The 17,283-nt window shown below is 36.9% G+C and overlaps 2 protein-coding genes across 2 annotated transcripts; both read left to right on the forward strand.

Moving 5' to 3' along the window:
- Positions 1–438: 438 nt before the first annotated feature.
- On the forward strand, positions 439–4,656 carry LOC125809973 (uncharacterized). Its single transcript, XM_049489499.1, has 8 exons — positions 439–623; positions 747–1,563; positions 1,648–1,768; positions 2,002–2,285; positions 2,472–2,665; positions 2,765–2,816; positions 3,141–3,247; positions 4,467–4,656. The coding sequence occupies exons 1-8, from the start codon at positions 439–441 to the stop codon at positions 4,654–4,656; spliced, it is 1,950 nt and encodes a 649-aa protein (XP_049345456.1).
- A 2,775-nt stretch (positions 4,657–7,431) lies between these two features.
- On the forward strand, positions 7,432–14,698 carry LOC125810000 (polyprotein of EF-Ts, chloroplastic). The gene is made up of 4 exons (XM_049489518.1): positions 7,432–9,121; positions 10,015–10,191; positions 12,747–13,452; positions 13,897–14,698. The coding sequence occupies exons 1-4, from the start codon at positions 7,498–7,500 to the stop codon at positions 14,540–14,542; spliced, it is 3,153 nt and encodes a 1,050-aa protein (XP_049345475.1). The 5' UTR covers positions 7,432–7,497; the 3' UTR covers positions 14,543–14,698.
- The last annotated feature ends 2,585 nt before the right edge of the window (positions 14,699–17,283 follow it).

Here is a 17,283-nt window from a genome sequence, read left to right on the forward strand (position 1 = left end):
ATGGATCTAAAAAATAGGACAAGTCCCTAAAAAAAATCATCCATTGAGGAGCTGCCTGTGGTGGAACTGAAACAATTACCCAGTCACTTGAGGTATGTATTTTTTTAGGACTAACAACACTTTGCCTGTGATCTTGGTTGTAGATTTGAATGATGAACAGGTATAAGTTATGATCAAAGTGTTAATAAGGTATAAAAGGGAAATTGGGTGGACCATTGCTGACATCATTGGGATACCTCCGAGTATATGGACTTATAAGATCCAACTTGAGGAGGACTGCAGCCCAAGCATTGCACACCAGAGGAGGTTAAATCCACCAATGCAAGAGGTGGTCAAAAAGAGATCATCAAGTGGTTAGATGTTGGGGTTGTGTACCCCATTTTTTATAGTCCTTGGGTCAGCCCAATGCAATGTGTGCCTAAAAAATGTGGTATGACAATGGCCGCCAATGCAAAGAATGAGTTGATCTCGCAGAGACCAATCACTGGATGGCGAGTGTGCATGGACTACAGAAAGCTGAACAAGTGGACCTTGAAGGATCACTTCCCAATCCCATTCATAGATTCGATGCTTGACAGGTTGGCTGGAAAAGGGTGGTACTGTTTCTTAGATGGATACTCTGGGTACAATCATATATGAATTGCTCCTAAAGATTAGGAAAATACCAATTTTACATGTCCTTATGGCACCTTTGCATTTAAACACCTGACATTTGGACTATGTAATGCACCAACAATTTTCCAGAGGTGTATGATGTCCATCGTCTTGGATATGGTGGAGGATACTCTGGAGGTATTCATGGATGACTTTTCAGTGGTAGGTGATACTTTTGATGATTATTTGTTCAATCTTAGCAGGGCTTTACAGAGATGCGAGGAGTCCAATCTAGTGTTGAACTGGGAGAAGTGTCATTTCATGGTCAAGGAAGGTATAGTCCTCGGTCATAAGGTGTCACAAAAGGGATTAGAGGTTGACAAAGCCAAAATTGAGGTGATTGAAAATTTTCCTCCACCTATCTGTGTGAAAGGTGTTCGAAGTTTTTTAGGGCATGCCGAATTTTATAGGCGATTCATGAAGGACTTTTCAAAAATTGCACATCCCTTGTGCAGGCTTTTGGAGAATGAGATGAATTTTGCTTTTGATAAGGCATGCCTAAAAGCTTTTAAATGCTTGAAGGAGAAGTTGATTTCTGCTCCAGTGATCATTGGCCCAGATTGGGCTGAACCATTTGAGGTAATGTGCGACGCTAGTTGTACTGCCTTAGGAGTTGTATTGGGGCAGAAGCGCAACAAGATGTTCCATCTGATCTACTATGCTAGCAAGTCACTAAATGGAGCACAGAAAAACTACACAGTCACTGAACAGGAACTACTGGTTGTGGTTTATGCCTTTGAGAAATTCAGGGCCTACTTGTTGGGTACTAAAGTGATAGTCCACACGGATCATGCAGCTCTGAGATATCTCATGGCAAAGAAAGATGCCAAGCCAAGGTTGATCAGATGGGTGTTGCTGCTTCAGGAGTTTGATTTTGAGGTTAATGATAGGAGATCTTGTGAAAATCAGGTGGATGATCACATGTCTAGGTTGGATGCTGAAAAGAAATAGGAACTTGAGCTAGAAATCAATGATTCGTTCTCGGATGAGCAGGTATTAGCTGCCACTCTTGATTGTATTCCTCTGTTTGCTGATTTTGTTAACTTTCTTGTTAGTGATTTGATGCCTGAGGGGTTGACATTTCAGCAAAAGAAGAGGTTCATGTATGATGTATGTAAGTATTTTAGGGATGAATCTTATTTGTATAGGGTGTGTGATGATAATATCATCAGGCGATGCATCCCTGAGGCTGAGGTGCTACATATTTTAGAGGCATGTCACTCCTCTCCAGTGGATGGCCATCATGGAGGTGCTCGGACATCCCACAAGGTACTTTAGAGTGGGTACTACTGGCCTACAATTCATCAGGATGCAATGGATATAGTGAACAATTGTGATGTATGTCAGCGCAAGGAGCCATATCTCGGCACCACGTGCTCCCCATGATGCCTATTCTGGAGGTGGAGCTATTTGATGTGTGGGGAGTTGCTTTTATGGGCCCATTTGTGAGCTCATATGGGAAAAGGTATATACTTTTGGCAGTGGACTATGTGTCTAAATGGGTTGAGGCAATTGTTCTGCCTGAGAATGATGGCAAGAATGTTGTTGGGTTTCTGAAGAAGAATATCTTCTCAAGATTTGGCACACCCAAAGCTATTATCAGTGATGGAAGTTACCATTTTTGCAATAAGGTATTCAGTGCTCTTCTGGCCAAATATGGGGTTAAATAGCACAAGGTGGCCACACCTTATCACCCGCAGACCAATGGCCAAGTACATGTATCAAATAGGGAAATAAAGGTTATTCTGGCAAAAATAGTGAATTCCAACACGACAGATTGGGTTACAAAGTTAGATGATGCTCTATGGGCATATCAGACAACTTTCAAAATGCCTAGTGGTATGTCTCCATATCAGTTGGTGTTTGGAAAGACAAGTAATTTACAAGTTGAGCTTGAGCATAAGGCACTCTGGGCTTTAAAGAAGTTGAACCTTAGTTGGGGTGAAACTGTAAACCTGAGACTGGATCAAATCAATGAGATAGATGAGTTTCACTTGAGAGCATATGAGAGGTATGCACTGTACAAGGAGAGGATGAAGTTGTATCATGATAAGTATATTGAGAAAAGAACCTTCACTCCTGGTTAATTGGTGTTACTTTTCAACTCCAGACATCATATGTTTCCAGCAAAGTTGAGATCCAAATGGTCTGGACCTTTTAAGGTAACTCAGGTGTTCCCATAGGGTTCTATTGAGCTTGAGATTGACAAGGGTGAGAGGTTCAAGGCAAATGGTCAGTGAATCAAGGCATACTTAGGTGTTCCAGAAAAAGTGAAAATAGTGGAGGAATTTAAGCTTGATGAAGTCTGAGTAAGCAAGTAGCCTGCGTCGCGCCGCGACATTAAATTGTTCGTTGCTTGGGAGGAAACCCAAGACTGTAATTGTAATAGGTAGTTTATATTTTATCATTTTTCTCTTTGTTTTAAAGCCACTGGGTATTGATGTGTGCAGGAATGATTTGGACTAAGAATTGCAGAACTGGTGCAGGAAACCCTTCACGGGCAATCCCACGGGATGTGGTTCCCTTCACGGTTCGTCACAAGCACCTACTTAATACGGGAGCTACTAGAAAGTGGTTCACGGAAGGGTTCACGGTCTGTTAGACTTTGTACGGACCGTCTAGCCTCTCGTGAACCTCAGGTAAGTTTTACCTTGTCAAGTCATGTTCACGGACCCCTACACGGACCGTGGTGCCCTTTACGGGCCACTTCACGGTCCGTCGTCCTTAACCTAGAATCACTGAAACCCGACCCGACCCGCGCTTTTTGAAAGATAAAAATGAAACGTATATATTGCTCTTCAAGCGCCAAGGGTCAAATCTTTTCTTCACTTTATCTCTTCCATAACGGTTATCCCTTGTATAAAAAGGTTTTTCAACATCCATAAGTTCCAATTTCATCAAAGAATTTGAAACCCTAGTTCTAAGGATCAAGAAATTAAAGCAACAGTCTAGTCTCTCTTTTTGGGCGAAGTTTTACTCTAATTCCAAGTAAGTTCTTCTAACACTTGTTATAAGTTTGATCTTATCGAAAAACAAGTCAAATTTACTTTGATTTAATCAAATTTACCATGATTATGTGATGAACTATCTTTGTTGATATTGAATTGTTGTGGGTTAGTTTGAATTGGGTAATATTTATGGTTCTTGTGTGTGGGTATAATGAAGTTGGGAGAAATTTGCATTGAGTGTAGATATGAGTGTGTGTTTGAGTCCCATTTGTAAGCAAAGAGTATATTTGTGTGTTTTACTGATAAAATATGGTGTAATTGTTGAACTTGTATGATTACTCTCATGTGCATGTGGGTATGTTCACATTAGGCATAGATTGTGCTTGATTTAAGAGAGATTGATAAATGTGGTGGATTGGTTGGACTCATGTGCTAATACGTCTCGTAACTATGTGATTGGGTGATGAAATTGAGTGAATTGGGCATATGTGTTTTTGGAAGAAGAGGAACACTGAAAAAAGGTCAAGTGTAAGTCCATGATGGGCTTCACGGACCGTGGGATCAACTATGGGTCGTGAAACCCCTCGTGGACCACACTTAGCAAAATGGGGTTACACTGGCTAGGATCACGATGGTCTTCACGGACCGTGGTTCACTCCACAGACCTTGAAGCCATCTGTGATCCATTCCAGTAAGTTGTCCCATATATTCAGTACACTAACTTGTGTTCACGGGCACCTAGACAGACCGTGGTACCCACCACGACCCCCCTTGGCTCCCATATAAAAAACATAATATTATTTTTGTTTCTATTCTTTTAATTCTGTTTTTGCATTTCCATTCCGTGGCCTTTCCCAATGATAGATTGGGTGACGACATTCTTAAGGCAAGGCATCACGTTGTAATTACACAGGGGAAGTCTGAGTACCCGATAGTGTGTCATTTTACTGATTTGCGTACTAATGGGTTTTTGGTACTTCTCAGGTACTATGGCTCCCCGAAGAAAGAACGCAGCCCCACATTCCTCACCTACTACTTCTCAATCAGAAGGTGATTACGCTTCAACACTGTCTTCTTTCACAATTTTTTTGTTTTGTTTTCGTTTTATACTGTGATGAAAGGTTTATTATCAATATTAACAAAAGATGGTGGTAGATGAGATTCTTTATATAACAATATACCAATTTCATATCATTATTCTATATAAGTCTATACCAATTTCATACCAAAAGTAAACACTAGTTCATACTAGATTCATACCAAAAGAATATCAATTTCAAAACAATTGTAACTAGTAATTATGTTTTGTTATATAAATAGTACCAAATGCATACAAGTTTTTTTCCTAATATTTATACTAATTTCATACCAGAAGTAAACACTGATTCATACCAGATTTATACCAAAGGAATATCAATTTCAAAACAACTGCAACTAGTAATTGTGTTTTGTTATATAAATAGTATATCAAATGCATACAGTTTTTTATCATTATCTATAACAATTTCATACTAACAGTAAACACTGTTTAATACAAGATTCATACCAAAAGGAATTCTTTATAATTATTATTTTTTGGCTTACAAAATCTGAATCGGAGTTTGAATACTCCGATAACAGAGGTTCCACCATTTTCCCTTTCATCCACCCCCCTTACGATTTGGAGGAGTGAATGTATTCTTTGATTCTTTTTTCTTCTCCTTAGTTGGGTTTTATTTTTTCTTCGAAGGGGTAACACTCTTCTTCACAGGAGTTGCATTCATCTTGAGCGGAGAAATTTGAGTTAAAATATTAAAACTTGGAGGCTCTATTTCAAGATTAGATACATCTTCTACACATCTCGAACTCTTTCTAGGTGTATGATGAACCTTTTTATTCTTCGGTATATTTGTTTGTGAACCAAAAATTTTGAGTCTTGTTTACAAGATTTGCTGCCGTTTTCGTTTGAATGGAGAAAAAGAATAATGGAGAAGTTGGAAGAGAATGAGTAATCGTGGGTGGAAAGAGAAATGTGTGTATGTGAGACTCTTTTGTAAGATGTAATTGCAAATTATCATCTTATTCTTTCTCATAATTTTCCTTTTCTCTCACCTATTAACATTATGTAAATTAAATAATAAAATATAAATAATTAATTTATAAATTAAAATTGATCTGTTAATACTTGGAATTAAAACTTTACAAGTAGTAATAAAAAATATATATATAAAAATTGTAATTTTAACTCTTAAATATATGTGTGGGGTGATTTTTCCTTGTTTATGAAATTTTCCCAAATTTTTATGAAGGAAAAATTACTTGGATGGGTACCTTTTAATAAATGATTACTGATTTTAGTGATACTTTTTATTTATTACCATTTATAGTAATACATAACAATACTATGTTAAATCTGCAATATGTATTAAAAGTGAATTTTGTATGCAATATATATGCATTATAACTGTTTTTTAAAAATATATTATGTGTGTTTGGTAAGAAACTGACACATTATATTATAGGTGTATTAAAATGTGTGATAAATGTATTATCCATCAATAAAACTTGTATTATATGTGAATCATAAATTGTTCTTTGTAATATGTAATAAAACTGTATTATAAATGTATTAAAAATGATCAAGTGAAAAAAAAAATGTTATTACTATAAATGGTAAATATTTTTTAAATATAGTATAGTTATGTAAGTTTCCAAAAAGTAAATATCCCAAAGTCTCTCTACAAAATCTTCCAAAGCATGATGGGCTGGCTGGCATAGGCGACAAAATTGACGAGGTAGCTAGGCTAGCCGGACCCGACCCGACCGGAATGAGAGGATCATGAATCCGTGTTTTGACAAAGAGATGATGGTCCGGATAAGGATAGAAAGCCCCACCTTTCGTTTCCCTCTTTTTTATTAGCCATAAACTCACAAACAGGAAGAGTGAAGTGTGTGTGAGAGACCCCTATCCCCTCCCTCACCAGCAACAACAACAATAACTTCATTTCAGCTACACTATAGCTCTCTTGTTTCTTCATATATGCATACAAGCCACCCATTCAAAGGTTTGATTTCTCACCTCAACTTCCTTCTCTGCTTTCATTGGTTTCTTCATTCTAGGAAATTACTTTTAGTTTCTCAAAGTTTCTACTCCTTTCTTTCACTAATTCAGTAATTTTTTCGGCTTCATTTGGATTGTTTACTTAGTGTGTAGTTGTGCCATAGAAAAACCATAATTGATGGGTAACTCAGTATGATCAATTATATGCACTGAAAACAATCCTCCCGTTGTTGATTGAATATCTTAAGTTCAATGTTGAGCAATGTTAATGGTTCATAGTTGGAATTGTTAAATATTCAGCTTCTAAGTTAGAGTTTCTGGTATGATAGTCTGTGGATTTACTTGCTTTTTTGCAAACTACGTATATTATGAGATACTGAATTGCATTTGTGCTTTTCAATTCTGAAGGTGTAGAAAGTAGGTATATAATCTGCTTTTTAATGAATTTTTGAATTTTTCTAAACCGCTAGCCTACATGTTATAATCACCTATTTCATTCTTGTTTATGGAATTGCTTATGATGATTTCTTGACCACAATCTTTAAGTTCAAGTGTAATTTTATTTTTTTTGTTGTTTATTGAGTACTTTTCAATGAATTAGCGGGCACGCGCCTAAATGGCAGACATATGCAACTATCCATCTATTTTCAGCAACTCTAGTACTGGGCTTTGCTGTTTGTTCTATATGTTTATAGTAGTTAAGTCATGCTGCAGTTGTTATCCCATCACACTATTATTAAATGATATAGTCATGTTTTTTTCTTTCTCTAACCGTTTTATATATTTCTCAGGTGTGGAACAGATGATCTAATCCTTGTAGTTCACAAACCTTAGCAATCCCAAATATCAATCAACATGGCTCCAATGGTTTCAATTGCAACTACCATTGTATCAGTTACTCCAGGAGCTGTCCTTCTCACAAGAAGGAATCAATGTTTATCAAAATACAATGTTTCACGAAAATCCAGCAATCAGACTTTACCTACCCCAAAATATATCCTGCCTCTGTCAACATCTATTAAATTGTTTCCCCATTTTAGAGTTGGTTGCATTTTACGACCTAAATTAAGAGGTCTTGTAGTATCAGCAACTGAGACTGATGTAGCAGTGGAAGAAGTAGAAGCAACTGCTACAGATGATGGATCAGGTGAAGTCTCAGAAGCTTCATCTGATGCTGCTGAAACAAGTCAAGAATCCTCCATATCAGATGTGAGTCCTACATCTGTTCAATCTAAGCGTTCAAGACCTGCTAGAAAGAGTGAGATGCCTCCTGTGAAGAATGAAAACCTTATTCCAGGTGCAACTTTTACTGGAAAGGTCAGATCGATACAGCCATTTGGTGCTTTTATTGATTTTGGCGCTTTTACGGATGGACTGGTGCATGTTTCTAGGTTGAGTGATAGTTTTGTAAAGGATGTAGGAAGCATTGTATCTGTTGGACAAGAGGTTACAGTGAGATTAGTTGAAGCAAACACTGAGACAGGGCGCATATCTCTCACCATGCGTGAAAGTGATGATCCTAGTAGGCCACAGCAACAGAAAGATACTCCAACCAGTAGCGACAGACCCCGAACTCAAAGGAAGAGCACACAAAGGAACAACCAAAGGAGAGATGAGAAAGTCTCAAAGTTTGTCAAGGGGCAAGATCTTGAGGGCACTGTAAAAAATCTAACCAGGTCTGGTGCTTTTATATCTCTTCCTGAGGGAGAGGAAGGATTCCTGCCAGCATCAGAGGAAACTGATGAAGTGTTTGGAATTATTGACAGTGGCTCTTCACTACAAGTAGGCCAAAAAGTTAATGTCCGTGTATTGCGCATTGCCAGAGGACAGGTAACTTTGACCATGAAAAAAGAAGAAGCTGCTTCAGAGTTGGACTCAAAGCTCAACCAGGGTGTTGTCCATTCGGCGACAAATCCCTTTCTATTGGCTTTCCGTAGCAACAAAGAGATCTCTTCATTTTTGGATGAGAGGGAAAAAGAAGACGAACTAGCTGAACAATCAAAGGAAGATGCACAGCAATCAGATGTGGCGACTAATAAAATGGATGTGTTGCCTGAAACTACTAGCAAAGAGGAAGAATCAGTCAATGCTGCAAATAATGGTGTTCCAGAAACTATAAAAGGGGAGGATACGAAACAAAACGTTGATGAAGAAGTGGAGTCAGCTCCTGAAGGAAGCACATCCACGATTGGTCAGCAAGCTGAGGTGTCACCTGTAGGAGATGCTGAGGAAACTGAAGCTGAAACTGGCTCATATGAGCAAGCAGCTGATCAGATCTCAGCATCTGAAACTATAGTTGGCGAGGAGGTCGTGGAGAAACTAACTGATGATAATATAGCGGAAAATGAGGTTGCAACTGAAATACCAAGTGTCATAGAGGCTGTCAAAGAAACAGAGGAAACTAGTGCCGATGAGAATGATAGTATATCAAGCCCAACTGGGCAATCTGAAGCTCCTTTGGAGAATAGCAAGGATGAAGGTGTCTAATAAGAAACTTTCCAGTCTCCCCTCTGATTTATTACATCCTTTCATTCTCGCTTGCATATTTATGACAAACAACTAGATACAACTATTTCAATGTTTAGACAATTGCGTTATCCAAATAAGGTGTTGATGCATGGTATAAATACACTTTACACATTATCTGAGGAACAGTGTTATCAAAGGCACACTTAAGCCCTGAAACGAGGCTCAAAACGTGTTTGAGCGCTTCCCCTCACTTAATGTGCGCTTCAGTGTCGTCATAAAGCTCTAAGACATACTTTTCCTTGTGAATGAGCATTTCCTGAAGAGGCGACGCTAAACCATTGATATTTCACTTTATCGTAAAAATAATCAATTTCTTTGTCCATATATTTGTTATTCATGCTTATAATTGTTAGTCTTGAACTAAATATATATATATATATATATATATATATATATATATGTTTTCTCCATTTGCTCCTCTTCTCAGTAAAACCCACGCTTTATTTGCACATTGCACTTCAAGCCCCAACGAACCTTAGAGCTTTTTTTGCGCTTTTTGATTTTGATAACACTGCTGAGGAAGAGATGAATGGTAATGATATGAACCAATCTAAGCAAAGACACTTTAGTATAGTTTATGTTGACAATTGGGTATATCCTTCTTCTGTTTCTTCTTCTGATTGCATCTTGTTCAACATACACAGTCTTCAGTTTAATAAATGGAGAGCTTTCTGGTGACCAAGACATGTTCTTTTATTTTGATTGAAATAACGACAGGATGATGCTCTTGCTCTGTGTGAACTCTTGAAATTTACTTTTAGGACATAGTGTTGTGTTAGGTGAGAAAGATAAATTAAGGACGAGTCACCAATAAACTCGCTGACAATCCAATTTTGTACGCAGAAAGTCAGGAAGGTGCTGGAGTTTTAGACACTCAAGTTGAAAGTGCTCCTTCCATAGGGGAACAGTCATCTGATACTGCTGCTCAACAGGAAGAGGGGGCTCCCAATACTGTTCAAGATATTGTGAACTCAAGTGAGCAAAATGGGACTGCTTCATCAAATGAAGCTGCAGCAAAAGGTTTTGCTTTTATTTCCCTTTCTTTTCTGGGATATTTCTGCTATTAACTTGTTAAAAAGGAAATAACAGTCCTTACAATAAAATTTGCAGATCTAGTTGCCAAACATTTGTTTTAGTTGGTAGTAGGGTACATAGGTCGGTTTGGTTTGGTTTTTCATTAAAAAAAAACCTTAACCAATTATGTCGGTTTATTAAATCTAAAAATCAAATCAAACCACGCAAAGTTGGTTTTTTCGGTTTCGGTTTTAGTCGGTTCTTTCGGTTTTTTTCGGTTTTTCGGTTTTTACAACTATACAGTGTTTGAAAAAGAGATCAAATATATTTTCACTTATCTGTGTGATAAGCTAAACTTAAGAAATGTTAAATGAATAGAAATTTTCGTAAACACGGCAAAATTCACATGAGTACAAATTATTTTATTTTTTTAAATTTCAACGTTCATTATGTTAAATTAATAAGATTAAAGGATACAGTCAAACTAAATACAAAACGAAATATTTACAAAGTAAATTGTTAACATTGAATTTGAAAAACTATAACAATGTAATTGTAACTTCGGATCTTAATACAAAATAAAATATTTACAAATTTTACAAGCCCAAATTTGAAATAAAATATATAAACATTGAAAACTATAAACTAACTAAAAATATATTTACAAAGTTGATTATAAATAATATTTTTATCTATAAATAAAATAAAATTATATATAGAATATTTACAAAATCTTACATGCCCAAATTTGAAATAAAATATATAAACATTGAAAACTATAAACTAACTAAAAATATATTAACAAAGTAGATTATAAATAATATTTTTTATCTATAAATAAAATAAAATTATATATATAATATTTACAAAATTTTACATGCCCAAATTTGAAATAAAATATATAAACATTGAATAAACTAACTAAAAATATATTAACAAAGTAGATTAAAATTAATATTTTTTATCTATAAATAAAATAAAATTATATATATATATATATATATTATGTCAATTTGGTTTGGGTTCGGTTTGACTTTTTTTCTTTTAATACCAAACCATACCAAGAGTGGTCGGTTTTATTTTTCAACCGCCAAACCAACCAAACCAAACCACAAATCGTTTTTTTTTTTTCGGTTTGATTTGGTTCGTCGGTTCGGTTTGACTTTACGGTTTGACTTGTTCACCCCTAGTTGGTAGGGTGTGAAAATTTCATCGCTGAGTGAAGAATAACTGTACTCTAAAGATTTAGAAGCTTCTTGTGTTTTTCTTTCCTTTTTTTTTTTGAGGGGTGGGGGGTGGGGGCTGGGTGGTGCGTCATTTACCTACTTGGAGAAAGAAGTTGCATTAGAGGATATTAAATTTTTACACATTTACACCAGACTGCATGCAAATGTGTCACTGAAACTGTGAATCATAGAAACTCTAGTTCTGGTTATAAAAAGCTGCTGGATGTAATTGTTTCTTTGATCATTAAATCTTTGGGGTGGTGAACATCATTTTCTTATCAGGATTTTCATGGCATTTAAAGTTTGTGATGAAGGAGACTTCAAATTGAAGAGAATTCTTCTCTCTACCTACCTGGTACTTATAGATCTCTTTTTTTTATATGGTTGTGGTCAGGATATCTGTTACCTCCCACCAGCACAGTGACTGGGTATCCACCATAGTTTGGGCAAATAGGAAGAAACACAACTCGACTAATCCACAGGATATCTACTACCTCCCACCAGCACAGTGACTGGGTAACTCTATCCACCACAGTTTGGGAAAATAGGAAGAAACCACCTAGTGTTTTTTTGCCTCCCCTGGGCATTGAACCTGCGACCTCACGGTTCTCAAGCCACTTCATTGACCACTAGGTCAGACCCTTGGGTGGTCTTACTAATATCAAATCTATTGTAAACATATATCTTAATTTGATCCCAGATAATTCATCTGAGCAATGTTAAAAATCTGCTTGTTCTAATGCCTTCATCATTCAATTTTGGGAGAATAATGAAATGACGAGATTTGTGCCAAAACATATATACCTGCTCATCAAATCTTTTGTAGAGATCTAATTCATTAAATAGCTTATCCAAACATTAACAGCTACTACTTGTAGCCTTAATCCCTAGCGAGTCAGGGTTGGCATATGAATTCTCATTGTCCATGTTCCTCTATAGTTAACGTTAATGGCTGTCAAAATCTGAATGTATCCTAGTTTGCCTTTATAACTGAAATCTGTAGTGTTGTAAAATTTAACCTATTGTTTCTTCCTGACACTACCCCTTTCAGTCCATCTATAATTTATTAATGGGGCCAGTTACTTTCAGAAACTCTATTATGTTGTGCAATATCCAACACCTTCTTTTTGTTGGTCTATTTGACTGATTCTGCCAAGCTATCTCTTTGTAATGTGAATTCAGATGAACTGAAACAAAGAGGATGGCTATATTATTCCTTGATATGTCTATGTTAATTGTCATTCATCGAAGTATTAGATGGTTCTTTTGTATTGAAACAAGAACTTTCAAATTCATGTCTGGTCACTAAATCCTGTCTTCTGTGGTATGCAACAGCTATTTCACCTGTTCTTGTGAAACAATTGCGTGAAGAGACAGGAGCAGGAATGATGGACTGCAAGAAGGCTCTTACAGAAACTGCAGGTGACATTGTTAAAGCGCAGGAGTATCTCAGGAAAAAGGGGTTGGCAAGTGCTGATAAGAAATCAAGTAGAGCTACAGCTGAAGGCAGAATTGGATCATACATCCATGATAGCAGAATCGGTGTCCTGGTAGAGGTTAACTGTGAAACAGATTTTGTATCGCGTGGTGACATTTTCAAGGAATTAGTTGATGACTTGGCCATGCAAGTGGCTGCATACCCTCAAGTGCAGTATCTTGTTCCAGAAGATGTGCCAACGGAGATCATCAACAAGGAAAGAGAAATCGAAATGCAGAAGGAAGACCTATTATCAAAACCTGAGCAGATCAGATCCAAGATCGTTGATGGGCGGATAAATAAGAGGCTTGAAGATCTGGCATTACTGGAGCAGCCTTACATCAAGAATGATAAGATGGTCGTAAAGGACTTGATCAAGCAGACAATTTCAACGATTGGTGAAAACATCAAAGTGAAGAGATTTGTGAGATACAACCTGGGAGAAGGTCTTGAAAAGAAGAGCCAAGACTTTGCTGCAGAGGTGGCTGCTCAAACAGCAGCTAAACCTGTCTCCTCGCCAGGAAAAGAGCAACCAGCTGTTGAAGCCAAGGAGACTACTGTTGAGTAAGTTTCTAATTTCTTGATAATTACTTCCTACCAATATATTGTGTTTCTTCAAACGCTGAACAACCAGAAATGTGGAAGCAGGGCATTCCATGACATGTCAAATATATAGTTTTTATTACTTTAATTTTCAGCTTGTTTATTGTTGTTACTCAACTTCTCATTATTAAATGATAGTTTTAGTTTTCTGCCATCTTTAGACTCAAAGACTGCTTATACAATCTTCTAAACCTAAGTACGTGATTCACTTCATTTATTTTCAAATAAAATCTGGTTCTAACATCACTATGGAAGAGCTAATCTGAAATAACTATCAGAAGACTGTCTTTCTCATCTTACTGTGCTACTCCATGCCAATATTTTAACCTAAACTGTTTCCAACCCCAAAACTCGTATATTGTTTTATTTCTCACTGTTAACTTCTGTTTATGGATTCTAATGCAGGTCTCCGAAAGCAGCAGTTTCAGCCGCTTTGGTTAAACAGCTGCGAGAAGAAACTGGCGCTGGGATGATGGATTGCAAGAAAGCCCTCTCCGAAACTGGAGGGGATCTTGAGAAGGCACAGGAATACCTCCGAAAGAAGGGTCTTTCAACTGCCGATAAAAAGTCTAGCCGACTTGCTGCTGAGGGGAGAATTGGTTCGTACATTCATGACTCTCGCATTGGTGTGCTAATTGAAGTTAATTGTGAAACCGACTTTGTCGGGAGAGGTGAAACATTTAAGGAGTTGGTCGATGATTTGGCAATGCAAGTTGCAGCCTGCCCACAGGTGCAATATGTATCTATGGATGAGATTCCAGAAAGCGCTGTAAACAAGGAAAAAGAGTTGGAAATGCAGAGAGAAGATCTTAAGAACAAGCCTGAAAATATAAGGGAGAAGATTGTTGAGGGAAGGGTCTCCAAGAGACTTGGAGAGCTTGTTCTTTTGGAGCAGCCTTTCATAAAAGATGATGGTGTTCTTGTGAAGGACTTGGTAAAGCAAACTGTTGCTGCTCTTGGGGAGAACATAAAAGTTAGGAGGTTCGTTCGATTTACTCTAGGTGAGGAAGCCAAAAAAGAAGGAATAATTGAGGAGCCAGTTGCTGTATGAAGCTAACTATAACTTGAGATGAGCAAGCATAGGAGGACTCCCTACTTGTGGGATGAAACAAGTTTTAAATCTTGGGGTGGAGCTATTTTTGTATAATGTAGTCCATACTTGATGTACTGGGAGGTGATTAGTTTTCTTCTCTTTTACTTTCTTTTAGATTTTCTGGTCATGTATCTGTTATACTTTCATCAGAAACTAGGAGTTTCGGAAGCCATTTTAAAGCAAACATGTAAAAGAGAATCTTTTGATTAAAGAGACGTTTTTCTGTGACTTCATTTTTTTCAACATTAAACTTGTCAATTTGTGAGGAATATTGTAGTCTACTTGGGAGTGATTGTCATTTTTGATTACTTGATGTGATGGCCTTTTCTTTCTCATGCCACACTTGCAGTGAGTTTGGAATCTTAATGATGGAAAAAAGGCCAAATGTATAGAAATGATGGCCTAAAAAGAGGAGCATCTATAGGGGCCTTAGTAACGGACCTGACTTAACGCCCGCTACCATTTCTTTGGATAACATAGGTTTTCCCTACGCTATATAGTCAATAATCCCAACTAGAGAAACAAGATAGCATTGATACACTCGATCCACCACTAAGGACTAACCATTGTATCATGATCAAAAAATGGATGTGATGACATTTGTCTATTCCCACCATGACAAGTCAGTCTCTACCCAACGATACAAAAGAAATGCGGAAAGTAAAACAAGAATAACATAAGAGCAGAAAGCTTAGTCATTCTAGTAAATCCCCCAAAACGTGGTTGTCACGTGTACAAGCCACTAATATAAATACAAAATTGAAAGATAAGTACAAGTCTCAAAAGTCTTTGTCTCTAGAATAGAACAAAGCATGAAGTAAAATGAACAAGAGCGGTCCACTGGAATGATAAGCAGCTACCTCTCGATGTATAGAAAGCCTCAGAGAAAGAAGAAGAAGTAGAAGATCACACGGGTCCGGGCTCGAAACCTACACAAGTGTAGAAGCAAAGAGTGAGTACCAAACAACAAGGTACTCAACAAACAACTTACTGAACAAGGCAAAACTAGCTAGAAAGCAAGTACTCTTTTCATTACAATAGAACCTCCTCAAACTACAACCTGCATAAAAATCAGGCCAACCTAACAGTTTTACAATGCATAGTTCACAAGGCTTAACAATCACAATCCAATAGTCACAGTTCAATAGCCAACAAGTATCAAGTATATCAATCACAAGTATCAAACAGATCAATTACAAGTATCAAGTAAATCAATCACTAGTATAAAAATGCATCAAATCACAATAAGTCAAACTCTTGTCGGGACCATTTCCCTTCGACTTTACATCATATCACTAGCCGGAATCATTTCCCTTCGGCATAATATCATATGACTTGCTAGAACCATTCCCTTTGGCACAATACAACTAACCGGAATCATTTCCCTTCGGCTTTATTTCATATCATTAGTCGGAACCATTTCCCTTCGACTTTATATCATATCACTAGCCGAACCATTTCCCTTCGCTTAATCATCATATGTCTCATCATGGTGCAACGAAATCAATGTAAATCAGCAATTTCATACCATAAGGAAGAAACAACAATTCAAATCCACATTAATGTCATCAACACATTTCATCAATCAACAAATTTGGGTCCACAACAAGGAAATTCACAACATATTATGGTCAACACGTTACCTTTTCATCAATCCATCTTTTATTCATTAATGTCAATCACGTGGAACAATGAATCCATCACCTCATTCTTATTACTCCCCAACACACACAATGAAGGAAAATACATTATCTAGTAGATTTACAAGACTAAGGAGATCACTTGCCTCAATTCAATCAAAAAAGTAAATTCAAGCTTAAGGCTTCCCTTTCCGAACAATGTCCAGAGTCACACAATCAAGTATTTACAATAAGATTCTGGAAATAACGTTATCCATATCATACACATAAATGGGCCAATCAACTCACAAACTCAATTATGAAAATGACGTTTGAATTCGAAAATCTTTACTTGAAAATGTTACTTAAGTCATTTGAAACTCATTAGTGAAAACCATTCGAAAAAGGAAATTAAAATTAGTTCACAACCTCCATTTTAGTTTAAAACTCAAGTTCTTGAAAAACCTTGTCATTTACCAATCAAAATCTCAAGTTTTGATATTAAAATTCATAAATAATCAAAGGGAAATGAAGTTTTAGAGTTACAAAGGCTTACCCAACTAATTTAGCACAAGAAATCCCTTCAAAATTACCTCCAAGAGTTTTAAAAAGCTCAAAAATGAAAAATGAGGGTTAAATCCTGAAATTTCTACTCAAAACCCCCTCTTAGATGTCACAAAAGCGACCACTGGTTCGCAAAAATGAACCCCAAAAAAAATATCGGTCATCACTTTCGCGAACGGGCCTTCGCTTTCGCAAAGAACGTAATCACGAACAGGCCCGTCATGATCGCAAAGGTCAGGCCACCCAAACCTTCGTGAAAGTGACCTATCCATGGAGCAATCAAACTCTGTGACACTACTTAAGTTTTTGGTCCCTTTTTTACTTTGTCAAAGAATGCTTAATAGGAAATTTGTTTCCTGCAAAATTTCCCACCATGGCCGCCGACCAGCTTTCTTCAGAGGTTGGTCATCTGTCTGAGATCGAATTTCCTCCTTTAAACCTTAACGTGTCCAATCCTAATACAAAATTTCCTGTAGCAGTATCATATTTTAGTACGATTGCGAATGAGGCTAAAAA

The sequence above is a fragment of the Solanum verrucosum genome, unplaced genomic scaffold, assembly GCF_900185275.1.
Source record: "Solanum verrucosum unplaced genomic scaffold, falcon-dt-bn FXZP01000257.1, whole genome shotgun sequence".
Taxonomy (NCBI): domain Eukaryota; kingdom Viridiplantae; phylum Streptophyta; class Magnoliopsida; order Solanales; family Solanaceae; genus Solanum; species Solanum verrucosum.

Excerpts from the sequence above, each read along its gene's own strand:
- LOC125809973 (XM_049489499.1), top strand. The coding sequence starts at position 439 with ATGGCCGCCAATGCAAAGAATGAGTTGATCTCGCAGAGACCAATCACT. Across the intron at positions 624-746 it reads TTCTTAGATGGATACTCTGG|GTGTATGATGTCCATCGTCT; the intron begins GTACAATCATAT and ends AATTTTCCAGAG. Across the intron at positions 3,248-4,466 it reads GGTTCACGGAAGGGTTCACG|ATTGGGTGACGACATTCTTA; the intron begins GTCTGTTAGACT and ends TCCCAATGATAG.
- LOC125810000 (XM_049489518.1), top strand. The coding sequence starts at position 7,498 with ATGGCTCCAATGGTTTCAATTGCAACTACCATTGTATCAGTTACTCCA. Across the intron at positions 9,122-10,014 it reads GGAGAATAGCAAGGATGAAG|AAAGTCAGGAAGGTGCTGGA; the intron begins GTGTCTAATAAG and ends TTTTGTACGCAG. Across the intron at positions 13,453-13,896 it reads GCCAAGGAGACTACTGTTGA|GTCTCCGAAAGCAGCAGTTT; the intron begins GTAAGTTTCTAA and ends ATTCTAATGCAG.